The following is a 17,609-nucleotide window of genomic DNA, read 5'->3' on the forward strand; positions in this document are numbered from 1 at the left end:
TTTCTTGATGGTAAAATTTCCTTACCGCCCACCAGTGCTGGATGGAAGGAGGATTCAGCTTGTGCCGTAGAACCCCCTACCGCCCACCTAGAATCCTGAAATGCCCACTAGTGGGCGGTAGGGACCAGGTTGACAACCCCTTGTCTGGCAGGAGCCAGGCCCTGTGACCAATAGGACTTTGCAGGACTGGGGCCTTCCTAGGTTTGTTCTGAAGAGGCAAGGTGCAGCCGCACAGGTGAGGCTGACTGGTAACTCACAGCGCCTGGCGGCAAGAGCTGGGAAGGGATATAAGATCAGCATTTCCCTTCGGCTCTTTGCCACAGCAACATGTTTCCTGCCTTGCTGTGTTTGGCTTCTTGACTCGCTGCTTCTTGATCCTTGGACCCTTGACTTCAAGACTCCTTGCTTCTTGTTCCTTGGACCCCTGACTTCGTGATACCTTGCTTCCTGACCCTCGGCGTCTTGACTCCTGGCTCTCTGACCCTTGGACTCTTGGCTTCCTGACTCCTGGCTTATGGACCCCCGTTCCTGCTCCCACCCTGCCATCTTGCCCCCGGTCCTGATGTCCCCAGCCGGGACTTCGATCGCCTGTGAACAGGACCGTGACACCTCTGCCCGTAGCAGTTCCAAAGCCCTGAACCCCCATCCTTTTCCTACCTGATCCAACTTGGCCCGGGGCACATGCTGCTGGTGGTAGCCCAGGATGGAGTCCGCTCGGCCTTGAAGGACAGCTTCTGCCGCCCTGCAAGCACAAACAAGGGAGGCTATGAAGCAGACGTCTTGCCGGCCCGTCCCACATGCATCCGGTTAAGAAACCTGGGCTCTCCCCTAGCCCTGCCTGCTGTTTCCCCACCAACGGTACCCGTGACTGGGGTCCCTGAATGCAAAGGAAGGGATGCCTTGGCTGAGGAAGGGGGGTGTCCCAGGGAATGCAATGCTTCCTTTGACTCTACGCTGCCCCCGTGGGGCTGGAGGGCCTTTCAATTCCCGTTGGGGAGAAGAATGAGCCGCAAGGCCTCAGCCACAGGTGAGGGGAGCCGAGTGGCGAAGCCGAGAGGGGCACAAACTCTGGGCAGAAGTGGGTTTGTTTGGAAAGCCGCCCACCAAGCCGTGCCCACAGGAGAAGCCACGGGTAGAGGGAGGCCCGGAACCCAATCCGCCACACGAAGGCTTACGTGTTAGCGAGGTGCGTCGTGAAGACATAAACGAACTGCAACGGCTGCTTCCCGCCACTGTTCCTGGTGTCTGACCTCAGGCCGGGGGTTGCTCCATGGGGCGTGCCGGACGCGTTGCTCTCGCTCAAGGCTGGCAGCGGATTGGGTCCCGGGCCCAGCTGCGAGGCCGCGGTCATTGCCGACTCCGCTACATTACAATCTGCAGTGGAAGGGGAGAGAAGGAGTTAGAGAGCCAAGAGCCGCTGGTCAGCTGTTGGGTCCAGCAGGAGAACCTCGGAGCTGGAAGCAGGGAGCTGAAAAGCCTGGACACAGCTGGAGGTCCATATCCAGGGAGGCTCAACCTCCTTTCCAGTTTATTTCAATCCCCATCCTGTATGTGATGATATTTCCTGGTCATGCCCACAAAAAGAACACAGCAAGAGAAGGTTCCCATCCCTCCCTGTCCCCCATGCATTTCACATTGTGCTGGTTCCAGCTATCACAGATCCCTCTTTGCTGGGGGAGATGAGGGTGGGGAGGCTTCTCACTAAGGAAATGGCTGGAATGGCCAAAGGAAAGGAGATGGGAAGTCATGGTTGTGAATGGGTCTGTTTCAAGGGGTGTCTGTTATTTACTTTGGGAAGCTTTTAATGTTTGATGCGTTATGGTATTTTAATATTTCGTTGGAAGCCGTCCAGAGTGGCTGGGGAAGCCCAGCCAGATGGGCAGGGTATAAATAATAAATTATTATTATTACTATTATTACTACTACTTTGCTGCTTTTAATGACCAGATTATTGTTATTGTGTTGTTGTTGTTGTTGTTGTTGTTTTAAAAATGTAACAATTCGTATGTACCTCTCCACCCAACTGGAAAAGTGAGGCCTCTCCACCCAACTATTGTGCCTCTCCACCCAACTGGAAAAGTGAGGCCGAAATTTTAGCATAAATAAAATAGCATAATAAATGTGTTCCATCCAAATAATAAGAAACTGAACAGCTGCAAAGAACCCGAGGAGATGGATGCTGTGAAAAACTCTATACAGTTAAAGTCCATTTTTCCTACCCCACTCACAGTATCCTGCAAACTAGTTCACCCCTCAAAGAGCTACAATTCCTGGCACTCTGACCAAACTACAGCTCCCAATATTCTTGGGGCAGGGGTGTAGTTTAAATGTATGGTTTGCATGTGTGCTCCGGCGGGGCTGCTGCCCGCTGCGTTGAAGGGCTGTGGGCAAAGGTTCTGGGTGCCAATTCACTGCAGTTTCAGGAAGCAAAACATGCAAATCCCAGAGTAAGTGATGCTCAAAATGCTGCAAGTCAAGCAGCCCTTTGGGCTCATGCTAAGCCACTAGGGGCCAGTATTTCCCCACGCACACCTGGACATGCAAGACACACATGGGGGGACGAGGACGACTCACTGTGGGCGCTGCTGAGAGGCTTCTCCTCTTCCTCCTCGCTGTCTGGTCCAGAGCACCACTCGTCCCCACTGTAGGGCTGCTTCCTTTCCAGCACGCAGCGCCGCTTGCTCCGGGGGGCCACTTCGCCTACAAGGAAGGAATGCGCCGTGAGCCACCCGCTGCTCCTCTGGCCCAGAGGGGCAACTGCGCAGCGAGAGGGGAAAGCGGCAGGCAGGTAAGCAGGCAGGTGTTAGTGGCGGCAGCGGCACCCAGGGAATGGCCACACCCCCTCTGCCGGTCCTGCCCCCACCCTCCGGCCTGGAAGAGAGGCAAGGCGGAGCCAAGTTGGGCAGAGGCAGGAGCCCTCAGCAGGGGGCAGCACTGCGGAGATGGCTCCAGCCTGCCGTTCTCCCTCCAGCCAACAGGCCCCTCACCTTTCAGCTCCTTGTCCAGTGAGGTAGTGGTGGCTTCCTGCCGCTGCTCTCCGGAGTCCACGGAGACACTCCGCTCTCGCTTCACTTTGCCCTTCAAGGCCCCAAAGACGGGCACAGGAGGCTGGCTGGTTTTCAGTCCAGAGTTGCCAGGAGTTTGCTGGCTGGCTTTGCCACCATGATTCCCTGCCCCCACGCCCTTCGTGCCCAGGTTGCAGGTGGGGCTTTGGCTCACATTATGGTGCTGGGGCTGGGCACTGCTGTTACCTGTCTTTCCATGATTGGTCAGTTTATTGTCAGGGTGCATTTGATTGGCTAAGGCTTCTGGCAGCGACACTGGAGGAAGCTCCAAGTCCCTGCTGCTTCTTCCTGTTGGACAAAACACCTGTGCAAGGGGGCGGGGAAAAGAGAAAAGGAAGAAAAATGGCGGTCAGAGCTGGGGGTGGAGGACCAAGCGCAACCACTGCTAGCCTCTGTCCAGAAGCAGACCAGGCTGCCACCTAAGTGCCCAGTCCAATTACCACAACAGTTCCTTCATGACCGAGGTTATACGGTCCTGTGTTGCCACACAGTTAACACTCTCACAGTCACAACTCAGCCTGCAATAGCAGCCATCGCCAAGCCATCTTCAAGGGCAGCCCTAAATAGACTGCATTACAGTAGTCAAGTCTAGAGGTTACAAAGCCATGGGCCAGTCACCGTGGCCCAACTATCAGCTGGAGGTGGACATAGGCACTGCCAGTGACCAGGTGGAAGTCAAGGAGTACGCCATAGTAAGAGACTGATCCTTCAAGGAGTGTGTAAGCCCGTCCAGAAGAGACCAACCCTCCAGTTCCCAGACATGGGAACCACCAATCCACAATACAGCGGTACCTCGGGTTACATACGCTTCAGGTTACAGACTCTGCTAACCCAGAAATAGTACCTTGGGTTAAGAACTTTGCTTCAGGATGAGAACAGAAATCGTGCTCCAGTGGCGCTGCAGTAGCAGGAGGCCCTGTTAGTTAAAGTGGTGCTTCAGGTTAAGAACAGTTTCAGGTTAAGAACGGACCTCCGGAACGAAATAAGTACTTAACCCGAGGTACCACTGTACCTCTGTTTTGTTGGCATCTAGTTTTAGCTCATTGACCGTCATGCAGCCCATTACTAACCCCGGGCACTGGCAAAGTAGCACTTGCACAGCTTCACCCAGTTCCAGAGGAACAGAGCTAGGTCTCTATGGAAAACTATGTGGATATTTTGGAAGGGCCTGCATTGTTTTCCTATTGCTTCCAGGAGAGGCAGCAGGCTCCTTGGCCTACCATTTCTCTGTGATTCCGCAGCCGGTTGTTCCTCCCCTTCAACGTGCTGCCCTTGCCAGGGAGTCTGCTGGAGGCAGCCGTGGGAATGGAGATGCTCTCCCCCTCTCCAGGGTTGCCAACTCAGTGCCACCAGGCAGGCACACCGAGACACGACAGAGGAATGGAAAAGCTTCCTTGGGACATACATGTATGGGCACCGTGCCAGGCCCACACTTGAAGAACCCAGTGCACTCATTCCTACAGGTGAAGCAATGCCCGCTAGCTAGCTGAGGCCAGAGGGCGCCCAGGCAGCCAACACTTCCATGCCTGTGAAAAGTTTAATTTGGGGTTGAGGGCTGTGACGGCAGCATTGCCAGGCCAGCCCCTTCATTCCTCCCCTTGACCAGCGCCCATCTCTAACTCCCATCTAATGGTGGCAATCCCAGAGGCAGGGATGAAGATTAATTCTCTGCCTGCAATCCGGGAGGGAGGGAAGGAGGGGAGCCGCTGTCCCTTTAAGTGTCAGCCTGTCGCACTGGCTGGCTCAGTCTCTGGGGGCCTATTAATAGCAGCTGGAAAGATCACATCACTCCCGGGATATTTATACCCCTTTCGTTCCACACCAGGAGAGATTTATTTCCATGCTGCCTAACCCAGGCCTGCCCAGCACAAGAGCCTGCCTGGCGGGGGGTGGGGGGGGCAGACACACGCAGAGTAGGGGGAGGAGAGAGGGAACAGGATGTGGCCAAAGGCCTGAGATGCCCCCAGGCAACACGTGGACTCTCACCTGGGGCAGATGCAGATAACACAGAGGGCGCATGCTCACTGCTGCAAGTTGTGGAGGAGCAGGAAGAGTAACCCAAGGCTATGCACACATGCCACAGGGTCCTATAGCAGGAGGGCAACAGGTGGCATCTGTGCCCGGAGGCTTCCAGTTGTGCCATGCACACACAGAATCATAGAGTTGGAAGAGACCCCGAGGTTCATCTATTCCCACACCCCCTGCAGTGTAGGACTATGCAGCCATCCCACACGGGGATCGAACCTGCAACCTTGGTGTTATGAGCACCATGTTCTAACCGAGCTTTCAAGGCACATGCATGGTATGAGCACCACCTCTTGGCCTGACCTGGTTAAACAAGAAGGGTGGCAGGAAGCCGCCAATCCTGCCCCTCCCCACCCATTCTGTAAGGCTGCCCACAGCACAGCTCCCACATTTGGGACACCCAAGTTGCCAGGGTTAACAGCCCACCAGTGCAATCTCTCCCCCTAGTTCAGCCTTCGGGTGGTAGGTCTTTCCCTTGCAGCCCTTCTTTTCAAAACCATCCCAGTAGCCCATTCCAGAAAAACCCAGCCATGTACATTTGCTTCTGATTTCTCTGAGCATAGGTCTTCCATATTCCTCTTGTGCTACTCACATTTACTACACTTTATATTCCACCTTCCCCACGCCCGCCCCAAACCAAGGAGAGGAAGGTGGTACATGTGATTCTCTCGCTTCTTCATTTATCCAGTATATCTGAAGGAGCGTCCCCACCCCCATCGTTCTACCCAGACACTGAGGTCCAGCGCTGAGGGCCTTCTGGCGGTTCCCTCATTGCAAGAAGCCAAGTTACAGGGAATCAGGCAGAGGGCCTTCTCGGTAGTGGCTCCCACCCTGTGGAATGCCCTCCCATCAGATGTCAAGGAAATAGACAACTATCTGACTTTTAGAAGACATCTGAAGGCAGTCCTGTTTAGGGAAGCTTTTAATGTTTGATGTATTACAGTATTTTAATATTTTGTTGGAAGCTGCCCAGAGTGGCTGGGGAAGCCCAGCTAGATGGGCGGGATATAAATAAATTATTATTATTATTATTATTATTATTATTATTATTATTATTATATTTATTTATTTAACCCCACAACAACCCTTTGAGGCAGCTGACTGGTCCAAAGTCACCCAGTGAGCTTCACTGCCAAGTGGGGATTTGAACCCTGGTCTCCCGAGTCCCAGTCTGACACTCTAACCATTACACCACACTGGCTCGCCATTTCTTCCCAACCATTGGTCTCTTGTTCTTCCTATTTACTGTCATTGGACATCAATTGTTGGCTGGTTGTTGGGTGGGGAGGGAGCCAACTTTTAATGGCGTCTGTGGGGCAGTGAACTTCCCCAAGTTCTCCTCATGAAACCTCAAAGGCAATGGGCTCCACTCAGGCAGGACTCCGTCTCCCCAGAGGCAGATCTGCTAGCTTGGAATGGCTGGGGCTGCTGCTTCTTAGATCTGAGCAGGTGGGGACAGGTTGAGGCTATGGGTGTCGGCAGGCACTCTGGACATGTTCAGAGGTACTTGAAAACACTATTGCACATATTTCAGGAATTCATGGTAGTATTGAAAATTGCTCAGAGGGCTGGTGCTGATATATACAGTGGTACCTCGCAAGACGAATGCCTCGCAAGACAAAAAACCCGCAAGACGAAAGGGTTTTTTGTTTTTTGAGCTGCTTCGCAAGACGATTTTCCCTATGGGCTTGCTTCGCAAGACAGAAACGTCTTGCAAGTTTGTTTCCTTTTTCTTAGCACCGTTAATACAGTTGCGACTTGACTTCGAGGAGCAACTCATAGCACGCGGTGTGGTAGCCTTTTTTGAGGTTTTTGAAGACTTTGGTGATTTTTGAAGCTTTTTCGAAACTTTTCCGACACCGTGCTTCGCAAGACGACAAAAATCGCAAGACGACAAAACTCGCGGAACGAATTAATTTCGTCTTGCGAGGCACCACTGTACTGGGAAAAATTAAGGCCTGGATTAAAGAACAGATTCCTCAACTACAAGGTAAACAATGGTCCTTGTCTCTCAATTTGACCCTTTTACATGGTTTTGTAGTATTTTATGCATTGCGACTTGCCGTTATTTTTTATTGATTATAGTTTAGTAATTCTTTATTGCAATTGTTAAGTGTAAACTGTTTATAATTATTATCTGCTGATATTTAATTTTACTGTTCTAATGGATTACTGAATATTGCTTTAATTGACAAACATTAAGTTGTTTATCTTAAAGTTATGTTTTCATTATGGTTTTTTTTTTTTGTATTGGATCAGATTGTTATTAGGTGTTATTATCTTTGCTGCCTATGTTGTTCTTTCTTTAGCTTGCAAACTGCCTTGTAGTATAGTCAAACAAGAAAGGGGTATACAAATAAAAAGTGAAATGAAAAATGAAATGAAATTGCTTTTGCAAGCCCCTCCCCTCCCCATCTTTGCCTCAAGCTGAAGAACTTCAGTTGAAGATGGATCCTGAAGGAGGCATCTTGTTGGGCTGCTGGAAGACAAATGGGGGAGCGGGTGGGAGTGTACCCCTTGTGTAACTGGTGAACGGGGAAGGAGTAAACGATGCTTGAGCTGCAGAACCTGCCCAGACACTGATCATAAAAGCGTTTGCAGGACCCAGAAAGGAAAGGTGCATTGCATAAATAAATCAGGGTGGATTTGATTTAAATCACTAGTCAGTAAGACTTGATTTAAATCATATATTTTTTACAGAAATGACTCATTCTTGCTGGTATAACCTTAATATTTACAACCAGATGAAGGTTTCATTTTTTTGAATAATCAATTTTCAGAGTAGTTTTTACATTTATATCAAAAATTACTGATTTGGTTATGCTTTTAGAAATACATAGATAACTATGAAATTATTGTGGGGTTTAATACGTTAACTGTTTATATTTGGACAACCTTTCTGCTGTACTTTATTGGAAGGAGAAAAACAAATCATTTCCTTAATAACAATTTAAACAATTTATTCAAAACAATAACATTCTAGCATATGTATCCATGTTTGTTAACTGATGTGGTTAAACAATTTTTTTTAAAAAAAACACACACCTTAGACTGAGTTTTAGCACAAATGACAAACTTAAAACAAATCATTAACCCTAATGAATAGCCTTTGGTCTATAATGTAACTTAAATAGAAAACGATCTTTAGAAAGATTTCCCCCCCCAAAAGCGTTTTATTTGAAAAATCCGATTTAAATAAAATAAAATCTGATTTAAATAAATAAAAAACTGGGTTTTTAATAAAAAAATCATTGATTTTTATCCACCCTTAAATAAATACACCTTTAAGTACTGGACATCAGCAGTTCGGCCCCACATGTACTGGAGCAATAGCAACCAGCTGCTCAGCACCCAGAACTCTTGTGCAACTTCCAAGGCCAGTCTGTTGATTCTCAGCACCCTGCAACCAACCACACGCTGAGCACTAGCCGGCCAAGCCAGCGTGCATGGCAGAGCCTGCTTCCGCGTGTGTCCACATGCCTGTATCCATCCACCCCTGCCCACGCAGCAGTATTCAGCACTTGCCAGGGCGCTATGAAAAGGATAAGGAGGAAACACACAGAGAGCACTCCCCTGCCCAGGCACAACCACTCTGGGGGACTGGCTGAAGGCAGCGGGAGAAGCAAGCCCAGCACACTCCACAAAAGGGGAAACATGCAAATCTCAGCTTAGTGGGTAAGAAAAGAGGCAGACACTCCCTCCGTGCAAAGCCACATGTCCCAAAGACACAGCTACAGTCTACTACCCACAATGGCCTCCAGGGAGTGACACAGGATCCTGCCCTGACATGTTATAATATAAGCCAAGGAGCCTCAACCTCCTGCAAAGGCACCTGGCTCCTTCCAGCAGCCATGATTGCTCCAGTGAGGAAGCTCAGCATCCTGCAGCAGGGAGATTAGGTCCACTGGGTAAAAAGGACCCCTGACCATTAGGTCCAGTCGTGGCCAACTCTGGGGTTGCGGCGCTTATCTTGTTTTATTGGCCGAGGGAGCCAGCATACAGCTTCCAGGTCACGTGGCCAGCATGACTAAGCCGCTTCTGGCGAACCAGAGCAGCGCACAGAAAAGCCGTTTACCTTCCTGCCGGAGTGGTACCTATTTATCTACTTGCACTTTGACATGCTTTCGAACTGCTAGGTGGGCAGGAGCAGGGACCGAGCAACAGGAGCTCACCTCGTCACGGGGATTCGAACCGCCGACCTTCTGATCGGCAAATCCTAGGCTCTGTGGTTTAACCCACAGTGCCACCCGCGTCCCACTGGGTAGGCAGGTGTAAAGGCGACCCAGAGGGGGTGTTCAGGGGCTCTGCCAATCTGGGTGGTTCTTTCTCCTGGCAAGGAAGCACCAGGGACAGTTGCTGCTGTAGTATGGAAGTACAAGTACCCTGCCAGCCAAGACTAGGGACACTTGAGCAGCTGGCTTAACAAGGCTCCTTTGGGCAGCCACCCAGTACGCCACAAAGATCGACCCAAGGGCAGGGAGAGGCTTCATCAGGCCAACGCCAGAGCAAAGAAAGAAACAGTTAAGAGAAATTGCCGGCAACCTCTTTACCACTTTAGCCAACTAGATGCCACTGGAAGCCCAGCAGCCTCTCCCCCCAGTTGCATCAACTTGCATTCAGATAGACTGCCTCTGAACAAGGAGGTTTCACATAGTAATAGTCCCTGAAATACCTTTCTCCTCCTTCCTGAACATGTCTATTCCCTTTCTTAGACCACCTAGGCCAGAGACCATTTCCACGTGGGGATGTGTTTATTAACTGGGCAGGTCATGGAAAGAGATTATTTCATTTGTCTATCCCAGATCTCCTGCTGGTCCCTTTTCACTGGATGACCCAGTATATCGCAAGAGAGGGAGAAAAAACCTATCTGCTTTCCTTAACACCCCCCCAACACCCCAGTCTTTTTAAACCCTTGGTTTCTGGTTCCAAGAACACGGACACCTCCTTGCATTACAAACTCTGAATCTGTTTCCCCAGGACTAAGAGTGGCCTCTGAGAGCCCCCCTCCCCTGCAGAATGCATCTCTCTTGCCAGAAGTCCACAGGATGTTCATTGCTTCCATATTGCTGCTCGCTCCACCAGATTTAGCCAGCTTGCCTCAACTCCGCATATTTTGTGTCCTTCATAACAAGGTACTTAAAAATACCAAGACATTTTGAGACACCACTAGAAAGGTATTTCATTAAAAAGAGAAGAGGCAGTCTTTTAACACTGTGTTTAAATGGGATCTTTCCTCTTTTTTTAAAAAAAAAGTATAGGCTGGATGATAAAGCTATCAACGGCTACTAGCCGAAATGGCAATGTTCTTCCTCCACAATTTGGAGCATGAGTAGGCAAACTACAGCCCCAGGGGCCAGATCCGGCCCAATCGTCTTCTAAATCCAGCCTGCGGACTGTCGGGGAATCAGCATGTTTTTACATGAGTAGAATGTGTCCTTTTATTTAAAATGCATCTCTGGGTTATTTGTGGGGCCTGCCTGGTGTTTTTACATGAGCAGAATGTGTCCTTTTATTTAAAATGCATCTCTGGGTTATTTGTGGGGCATAGGAATTTGTTCTCCCCCCCCCCAAAAAAAATATAGTCCGCCGTCCATCCCCAAGGTCTGAGGCACAGTGGACTGGCCCCCTGCTGAAAAAGTTTGCTGACCCCTGGTTTGGAGGCAGCAATTGCTTCTGAATGCCAGTTGCTGGAAACCACAGGAGAGCGGGCATCTCTTGTGCTCAGGTACTGCTTATGTACCTGGCTAGCTGCCGTGAGAACAAGATGCTAGACTAGATGGGCTTGTTTTACGTTCTTATGCAGATTTTAGTTGTTTGCTTTCACCTGCTGTTTCAATGGATTGGCATTACTCGGTTTTGCTATCTTGTTCAAAAACTCTTCTCTCCTGACCTCATATCTACTGACTATAACAGTTAGTGTCTCACATTGAATAAAGGACTCTTAAGAATTGAAAACAGAGATGTTGTATGTACTTTTCTCACCCTTTAAAAATAAAATAAAAATAAAACTTTTTTTAAAAAATGGGGTATGTTTTTGCCACTAGCCACCCTGAAACTTTGATAAGGAAAAGCATAAACATAAAAAAACATAAATCCTGTAAAAAGAGAGAAGCAAAAGGATTCCAACTGCCAGTGTTTTCCTCCCCAATGTAGAATCACAGAACTGTAGAGTTCGAAGGGACCACACAGATCATCTAGTCCAACCACCTGCAATGCAGAAAACTTTTGCCCAAACTGGGGCACGAACCCACAACCCTGAGATGAAGAGTAGCAGGCTCTGCTGACTCAGCTATCCTTGACATAATTCCTTGTTTACTTTAACTCCTGGATAGCTCAGTTGGTTAGAGCGTGGGTGCTGATAACGCCAAGGTTGCAGGTTCCACCCCCGTAAAGGACAGCTGCATATTCCTGCATTGCAAGGGGGGGGGGGTGGACTGGATGATCCTCAGAGTCCCTTCCAACTCTACTATTCTATGATTCTATGAATACAGGTCCAATTTAAGTACATTAATTTCAGTGTGTCTGTTCTGCATAAAGCATCACTGGATACTACTCCTTGCTACCGTTTCCTTGTTATAACTTGCATTGCTTGTTCAAAGGACAGAACAGAGGGCAAGGCCAGTACAGGGACCTAATTGCACAGGCCCAGGATGAAGCATCTGCGAGCCACACAAAGGAGCCCTCCCCCCCCCCCCTGCACACACAGACCCCGGCTGCCCATTCCAGGATACTCCTTGGCAGCCTCTCTTTCCCACCAGGAAGGAAGCCCAGGCTGCAATCACACACAGGCAGCCCTTTCGTTTCTCAAGGAACATTTCTTCAGGTTAGTGGGAGGAGATTCTCTCCTGTTCAGCTCTGCAGAGGGACAACTTGAGCAGGTGAAGCTGATGGGAGCGTCCCTGGCCATTGGAGCAGTACCCCCCCCCAAAGAAATGCTGGCTGGCTTTCTAACAAGAGCCTAGCAGATCAAGCTGCTCTGCTTGCCATCCCTCTCCGCACCACAAGTGGCCCATGATGCCCAGACGGAAAGAGTCTCATCGCCTGCTTGCCTATTTCCCTATGGGAGTTTATTTTCTTCTTTCTTTGGGGGCTAAATGACAAGACCCCAATAAGGGCAGTATCACATCCCTTGTCTGAAAGGTAAAGGGACCCCTGACCATTAGGTCCAGTCACGGACGACTCTGGGGTTGTAGCGCTCATCTCGCTTTATTGGCCGAGGGAGCCGGCGTTTGTCTGCAGGCAGCATGACTAAGCCGCTTCTGGCGAACCAGAGCAGCGCACAGAAATGCCGTTTACCTTCCCGCCGGAGCGGTACCTATTTATCTACTTGCACTTTGACGTGCTTTCGAAATGCTAGGTTGGCAGGAGCAGGGACGCCATCATGGGGATTCGAACCACCGACCTTCTGATTGGCAAGTCCTAGACTCTGTGTTTTAGCCCACAGCGCCACCCGTGTTTCCCCCCCCCTTGTCTAAAGCAGAAGATAATTCCCTCCCCCCATTACCTTTCAGCAAAGACAACCAACTTAAAGGAGGCAGGGCGCCTCTCCCCATTTTAGTTACTTCAAGTATTTATACACTGCTTAATATTCATAATTCCTAAGTGGGGCACATAATTTGTTTTGAGAGTAAGGACTGGTATGATGAAGGGCAGGTTTGTGCTGTGATGCAGGGCCTGTTCTTGCTGTATGGTGGGAGAAACCCATGCCCTCCCCTGGCAACTTTCTGCCTCCCCTGGGAGTGAGGCTCCCCTCCCATTTGGGGAACCGCAGCTCTGGAATCAACCATTCAAGGCCCAAAACTGCTCCTAAGCAAGATAGTCAGTCTGCACCCATTTCCACAAGTGGTGACTGACCTATACACCAGTGATCCTCAACCTTGGGTCCCTGTTGGACTACAAGTCCCATCAACTCTGACCACTGGGGCTAAGCTGGCTAGGAATGACAGGAGTTATAGTACAACACCTGCTGACCCAAACTGGAAGAACACTGACACCTCCCTACATCTTTTGGCATGAGAACTTTTAGACGATGGTTGGTGTTTTGGTAAGGAAGAGAACATAAGAAGCCTCTCTGCTGCCCTACAGTCCTTGCACCTCCTAGTGATGGACAAGGACCAGTGGCAATATTTATTCTCCTTCCACTCAAACTGGTTCCAAATTCTGTGGCTTCCTCGAGTCGTGCCTGCAAGCAAGCTTTAAAACCGCCCCCCCCCCCCCTTTATTTCATAACATCATTCAGATTTGCTTTATTTATTTCGAGGGCACGGGTAAGAACTGAGATGCTCAGAAGTCTTTGAACCCTCCCTATACAAGCAAACTGTTTACAGGTCAGCTGATGCAACAGCTTCTACGCCACTTCTTCCCCCGCAAGAGAAATATTTTGAAAACAGTGGAATTTACAAAAAAAGCAAACTTAGGCCACTGTACTTCGCAACAGCCTTCCCCCCGCCCTTCCCTGAGGCTGCTGCCTTCAAGATGTGCAAAGTAATAATATTTACTGCATTTGTATTCTGCCTTTCCTCTGCAGGGCTCTAAATGAGGTACGTGGTTCGGTTGCTGTTGTTGTTCTCACAACAACCCTGTTAGGTAGGCAATCCCGAGATCAGCCTGTCAGCTTCACACCTGAGTGAGTATTTGAGCCTAAGGCTCTCCTTTTCTAGTCACAACACCCCACTGGCTTTCCAAGGGCCCAACCAGACAGACCCACAGGGTCTTCCCCTCACCTAAGAAAGCATTATTCTAAACCTGCCAGCACAACCAGTGATGCACTGGGTCAATAAGCCACCTGCTTCTGCTCCTCAGCACCAAGCTATTGCCAGGCCTCAAACAAATGGCTGGCAGCAGGTAGCTTGTTCCTTCCAGTGGGTCCCATGCTGTGCAAGTGCTTTCTAAGGGAGCCAGCAGGCATCAGGCAGGAGATGCTGGAAAGTACTTTCTGACCAGTGTCTGCAACAGGCCAGAGGGGTACTCACATGCCCATTTCCAGTGCCAACATATGGCCACAGAGAACATGCCTACCAGGGTGGATTTGATTTAAATCGCTAGTCAGTAAGACTTGATTTAAATCATTTTTTTGCAGAAAGACTGATTCTTGTTGGTATAATATCTACAACCAGGTGAAGGTTTCATTTTTGGAATAATCAATTTTCAGAGTAGTTTTTACAGCTATATCAGAAATTACTGATTTGGTTATGCTATTAGAAATACATAGACAGATAATTATGAAATTATTGTGTGGTTTAATAAGTTTATATTTGGACCACTTTTCTGCTGTACTTTATTGGAAGGGGGGAAACAATCATTTACTTAATAACAATTTAAACAATTTTTTTAACTGAAACAATAACCTAATGGCACATGTATCCATGTTTTTTAACTGATGTGGTTAAACAATTAAAAAAAAAACTTAGACTGAGTTTTAGCACACATGAAAAACTTAAACAAATCCTTATTTCATGATGAATAGCCTTTGGACTATAATGTAATTTAAATAGAAAATTATCTTTAGAAAGATTTTTTCCTCCAAAAGCATTTTATTTTTAAAATCCAATTTAAATTTTAAAAATTCCAATTTAAATTTGAAAAATCCGATTTTTTTATTTAAAAAATCATTTTTATCCACCCTGATGCTTACTCCTGAGCAAGACTTGGCACCCAGGATGACCCAAATCCATCACACGCTCTGGAAAGGCAGCACCATGCAGCTCCCACCCTGCCCCCCCCCCATCAAAATTATATTGAGTCAGAGGAGAGATGGAGGTGGGAATTGGGAAATAGATAGATTTCGTTTTGGGGGGCCCCAACCCACCTACAAGGGAGGGCTCTTGCTTACTTGAAAGCTAAAGGTCAGAACTGCCTCTCTTTAGCTTTTTTTTGGGGGGGGGTCCTGAGCAGAGGAAGGGGTGGGGGGCTGCTTTGCTCTTCTGCCTTTGGGTATTTTCCCCGTTGAAATCGCATACCCCACAGCAAGATGCTTGCACCCAGAAGGAGAAAGAGACACATCACTATTTCAACCAGAATTTCCCAAAGCCAGTCACACTGCTCCTTACTGAGAAGAGTGTTTCTACACAAAGTGGCTAGGAAACCCCTGTGCTTTTTAGTGGGTAAAAGGTAAAGGGACCCCTGACTGTTAGGTCCAGTCACAGATGACTCTGGGGTTGCGGCGCTCATCTCGCTTTACAGGCCGAGGGAGCCAGCGTACAGCTTTCGGGTCATGTGGCTAGTATGACTAACCTGCTTCTGGCGAACCAGAGCAGCGCACGGAAATGCTGTTTACCTTCCTGCCGAAGTAGTACCTATTTATCTACTTGCACTTCGTGCTTTTCTGAACTGCTAGGTTGGCAGGAGCTGGGACCGAGCAACGGGAGCTCACCCTGACATGGGGATTCGAACCGCGGACCTTCTGATCGGCAAGCCCTAGGTTCTGTGGTTTAACCCACAGCATTTGACAAGTGCTACAGAGATCAAGTAGCCAAGCATTCCAGGTTGGAGCACTTGATCCTGAAGTGCCTGGCAGACCCCAGGGGAACCAAGAGGGACCCGTCCCATATAGTAATCACACGGTAACAATACAAGACCTATTCTGGAGGATGCATGGAATAATTGGCCTCTGAGAGTCAGATGGTTTCCCTCCTTTATTTTATTTTTTTTAATGTGAGAAAGGAAAGGAAGGGGAAAGCAAAACAGCCACACAGTCCATGCTGCATAGAGGGCCACGGGGTTTTTAAGCAGGTAAGGTAATGGCAGGTTTCAACATTCTGCATTAAATTTAGATTTCACCTTGAGCCTGTTTCTTTTTAAAACCACCGCTATGACACAGTTGAAGCGTAAAGTTTTGTTTTTAATTCAATCATTTATTCCCACCACACAGACACAAGCACACACTTACGGGGGGGGGTGAGTGAAGGAAAAGGTCTGCTAGGCAGCCCGGCACTTTGTTCCTGGGACCCTATTGGGGGAAGTTCCTTTTGTGCGGCCCCTCCAGAACAAACCCACCATCACACACACACACACACACACACACACACACACACACACACACAGCCCAAGCAGCTCACACTTCAATTTCGGTCTGAATGGTCGTTATTGTCCGCTGCTCCAACAGAGAGATGGTAACACACTGCTGCAGCGTTTTGGGAGCCTTTACACATGCTAATCAGGTGAAAACTCCGCCTGGAGAGAATTAATATTTAGCAAAGTTCCCGCAGTTTGCTCATACAGTACAAGGATCATATTGTTGATGCTTTCACATCACAGTCCAAGAGAATTCTCCCAAGTTTTAAGGAATGAGGCTGGTCTGCTTTAAGAAACTGTCTCTGGTTCCTCGTGCAAACTTCCCTGAAGCCAGAGCCATAAAGGCTTCCAGAGTCCTGGGTGCCAGCATCCCACCCCCCCCACCCCTCTGAGGAGTCGTCCGGGTGCCAAGGATTTTTTTCTCACTCCTGCCAGCAACATTTCCTAACGCACACTTCTCAACTGAAAGTCTTGTGCAATAAGGGGCAGGTCCTCCTTGTTTACTTGAGTGTGTGGAGCTGCTCTGGGCCAATAGCTTTTGAACCCATAACAAAAGGAGCTGGGGAGAGTTAAGAGCACCCCCCCCCCCCGCAATTGCCCAGGCACCAGGCTATCAATAGACAACAGAACCCTTTGTAAGGTGCAGAAAAAAATAATGGAGTTCAGACCCAAAACAGCACAGAGCCAGTGAGAGAGGTGACCCACACTTGCTATTCTGCTCCAACAGACCCAGAGTGGTAGGGCTGGGGGATATATTGATATATCGTTCAAAACTGGTCTGAAGTCCATATCATGATATTGGTTTTATAATATTTGACCTGGCAATATATCACGAGTTATTATGTGTGTGTACGCGAGCACACTATGCAAAAATCACAATGTGGGGGGAAACCGCAAAGCCAGCCAATGCCTCTACATAGCTCCATCCTTATTTCAGACAGTGTAATATATTGGTATATTGCAATGTTTAGCAAGTGATATATCATGATGTTGAAAACCAGGTATCGCCCGGCCCTATTCTGTGGCACCTTAAAGCCTAACAGACATACTGTGGCATAAGCTTTTTTGTGTCCACTTGATCATTGGATGAAGTGGGTTTTAATCTACAAAGGCCTGTGCCATAATAAATCTGTTAGGCTTTCAAGATGCTACAAGGCTTGGTGATGCTGTTTTTAAACAAAGAGGGAGCTCCCCCCCCCCCACGGCAGTGCCTTGCCTAAGGAAGCAAGTGCCCGCTGGCACTACACAGGCATTGGCACTGAATGCAGAACAGCCAAGGAGCAGAGAGGTCTTCCTCGCTGGGGACCTAGCACCAGCCAGCAAGGGCTGGCCCAAGAGGTCCCTTCCTGCAAGACCCGCTGGGGGCCGGCAGGATGCTCAGGGCTTTCAGAGAGAGTGAAGTCCCTCTGGCTGGAGCTGGCTGCTCTTTCCACCCGGTGCCGAAATACCAAATGCTGCTGCTGCTGCCACCCAGCTTGCTCTCCCCATGGAGGAATCCAACCAGCT

The 17,609-nt window shown here is 48.9% G+C and overlaps 1 protein-coding gene across 3 annotated transcripts in view; it reads right to left on the reverse strand.

Annotated features, from left to right (window-relative positions):
• Positions 1 to 17,609, reverse strand: part of BCL9L (BCL9 like) — a 43,254-nt gene that overhangs the window by 10,075 nt on the left and 15,570 nt on the right. For 2 of the 3 annotated variants that reach the window (XM_028707457.2, XM_028707458.2), the window contains exons 2-5: positions 2,988 to 3,369; positions 2,575 to 2,700; positions 1,176 to 1,374; positions 658 to 742 (exon numbers count right to left, since the gene is read on the reverse strand). In XM_028707457.2, the coding sequence (XP_028563290.2) occupies positions 658 to 742; positions 1,176 to 1,374; positions 2,575 to 2,700; positions 2,988 to 3,291 (714 nt within the window). In that variant the 5' untranslated portion in view covers positions 3,292 to 3,369. The remainder of the gene's footprint in view (positions 1 to 657; positions 743 to 1,175; positions 1,375 to 2,574; positions 2,701 to 2,987; positions 3,370 to 17,609) is intronic. The other variant, XM_028707459.2, reaches the window with a different exon arrangement.

Source organism: Podarcis muralis, chromosome 15, assembly GCF_964188315.1.
Source record: "Podarcis muralis chromosome 15, rPodMur119.hap1.1, whole genome shotgun sequence".
Lineage (NCBI taxonomy): Eukaryota > Metazoa > Chordata > Lepidosauria > Squamata > Lacertidae > Podarcis > Podarcis muralis.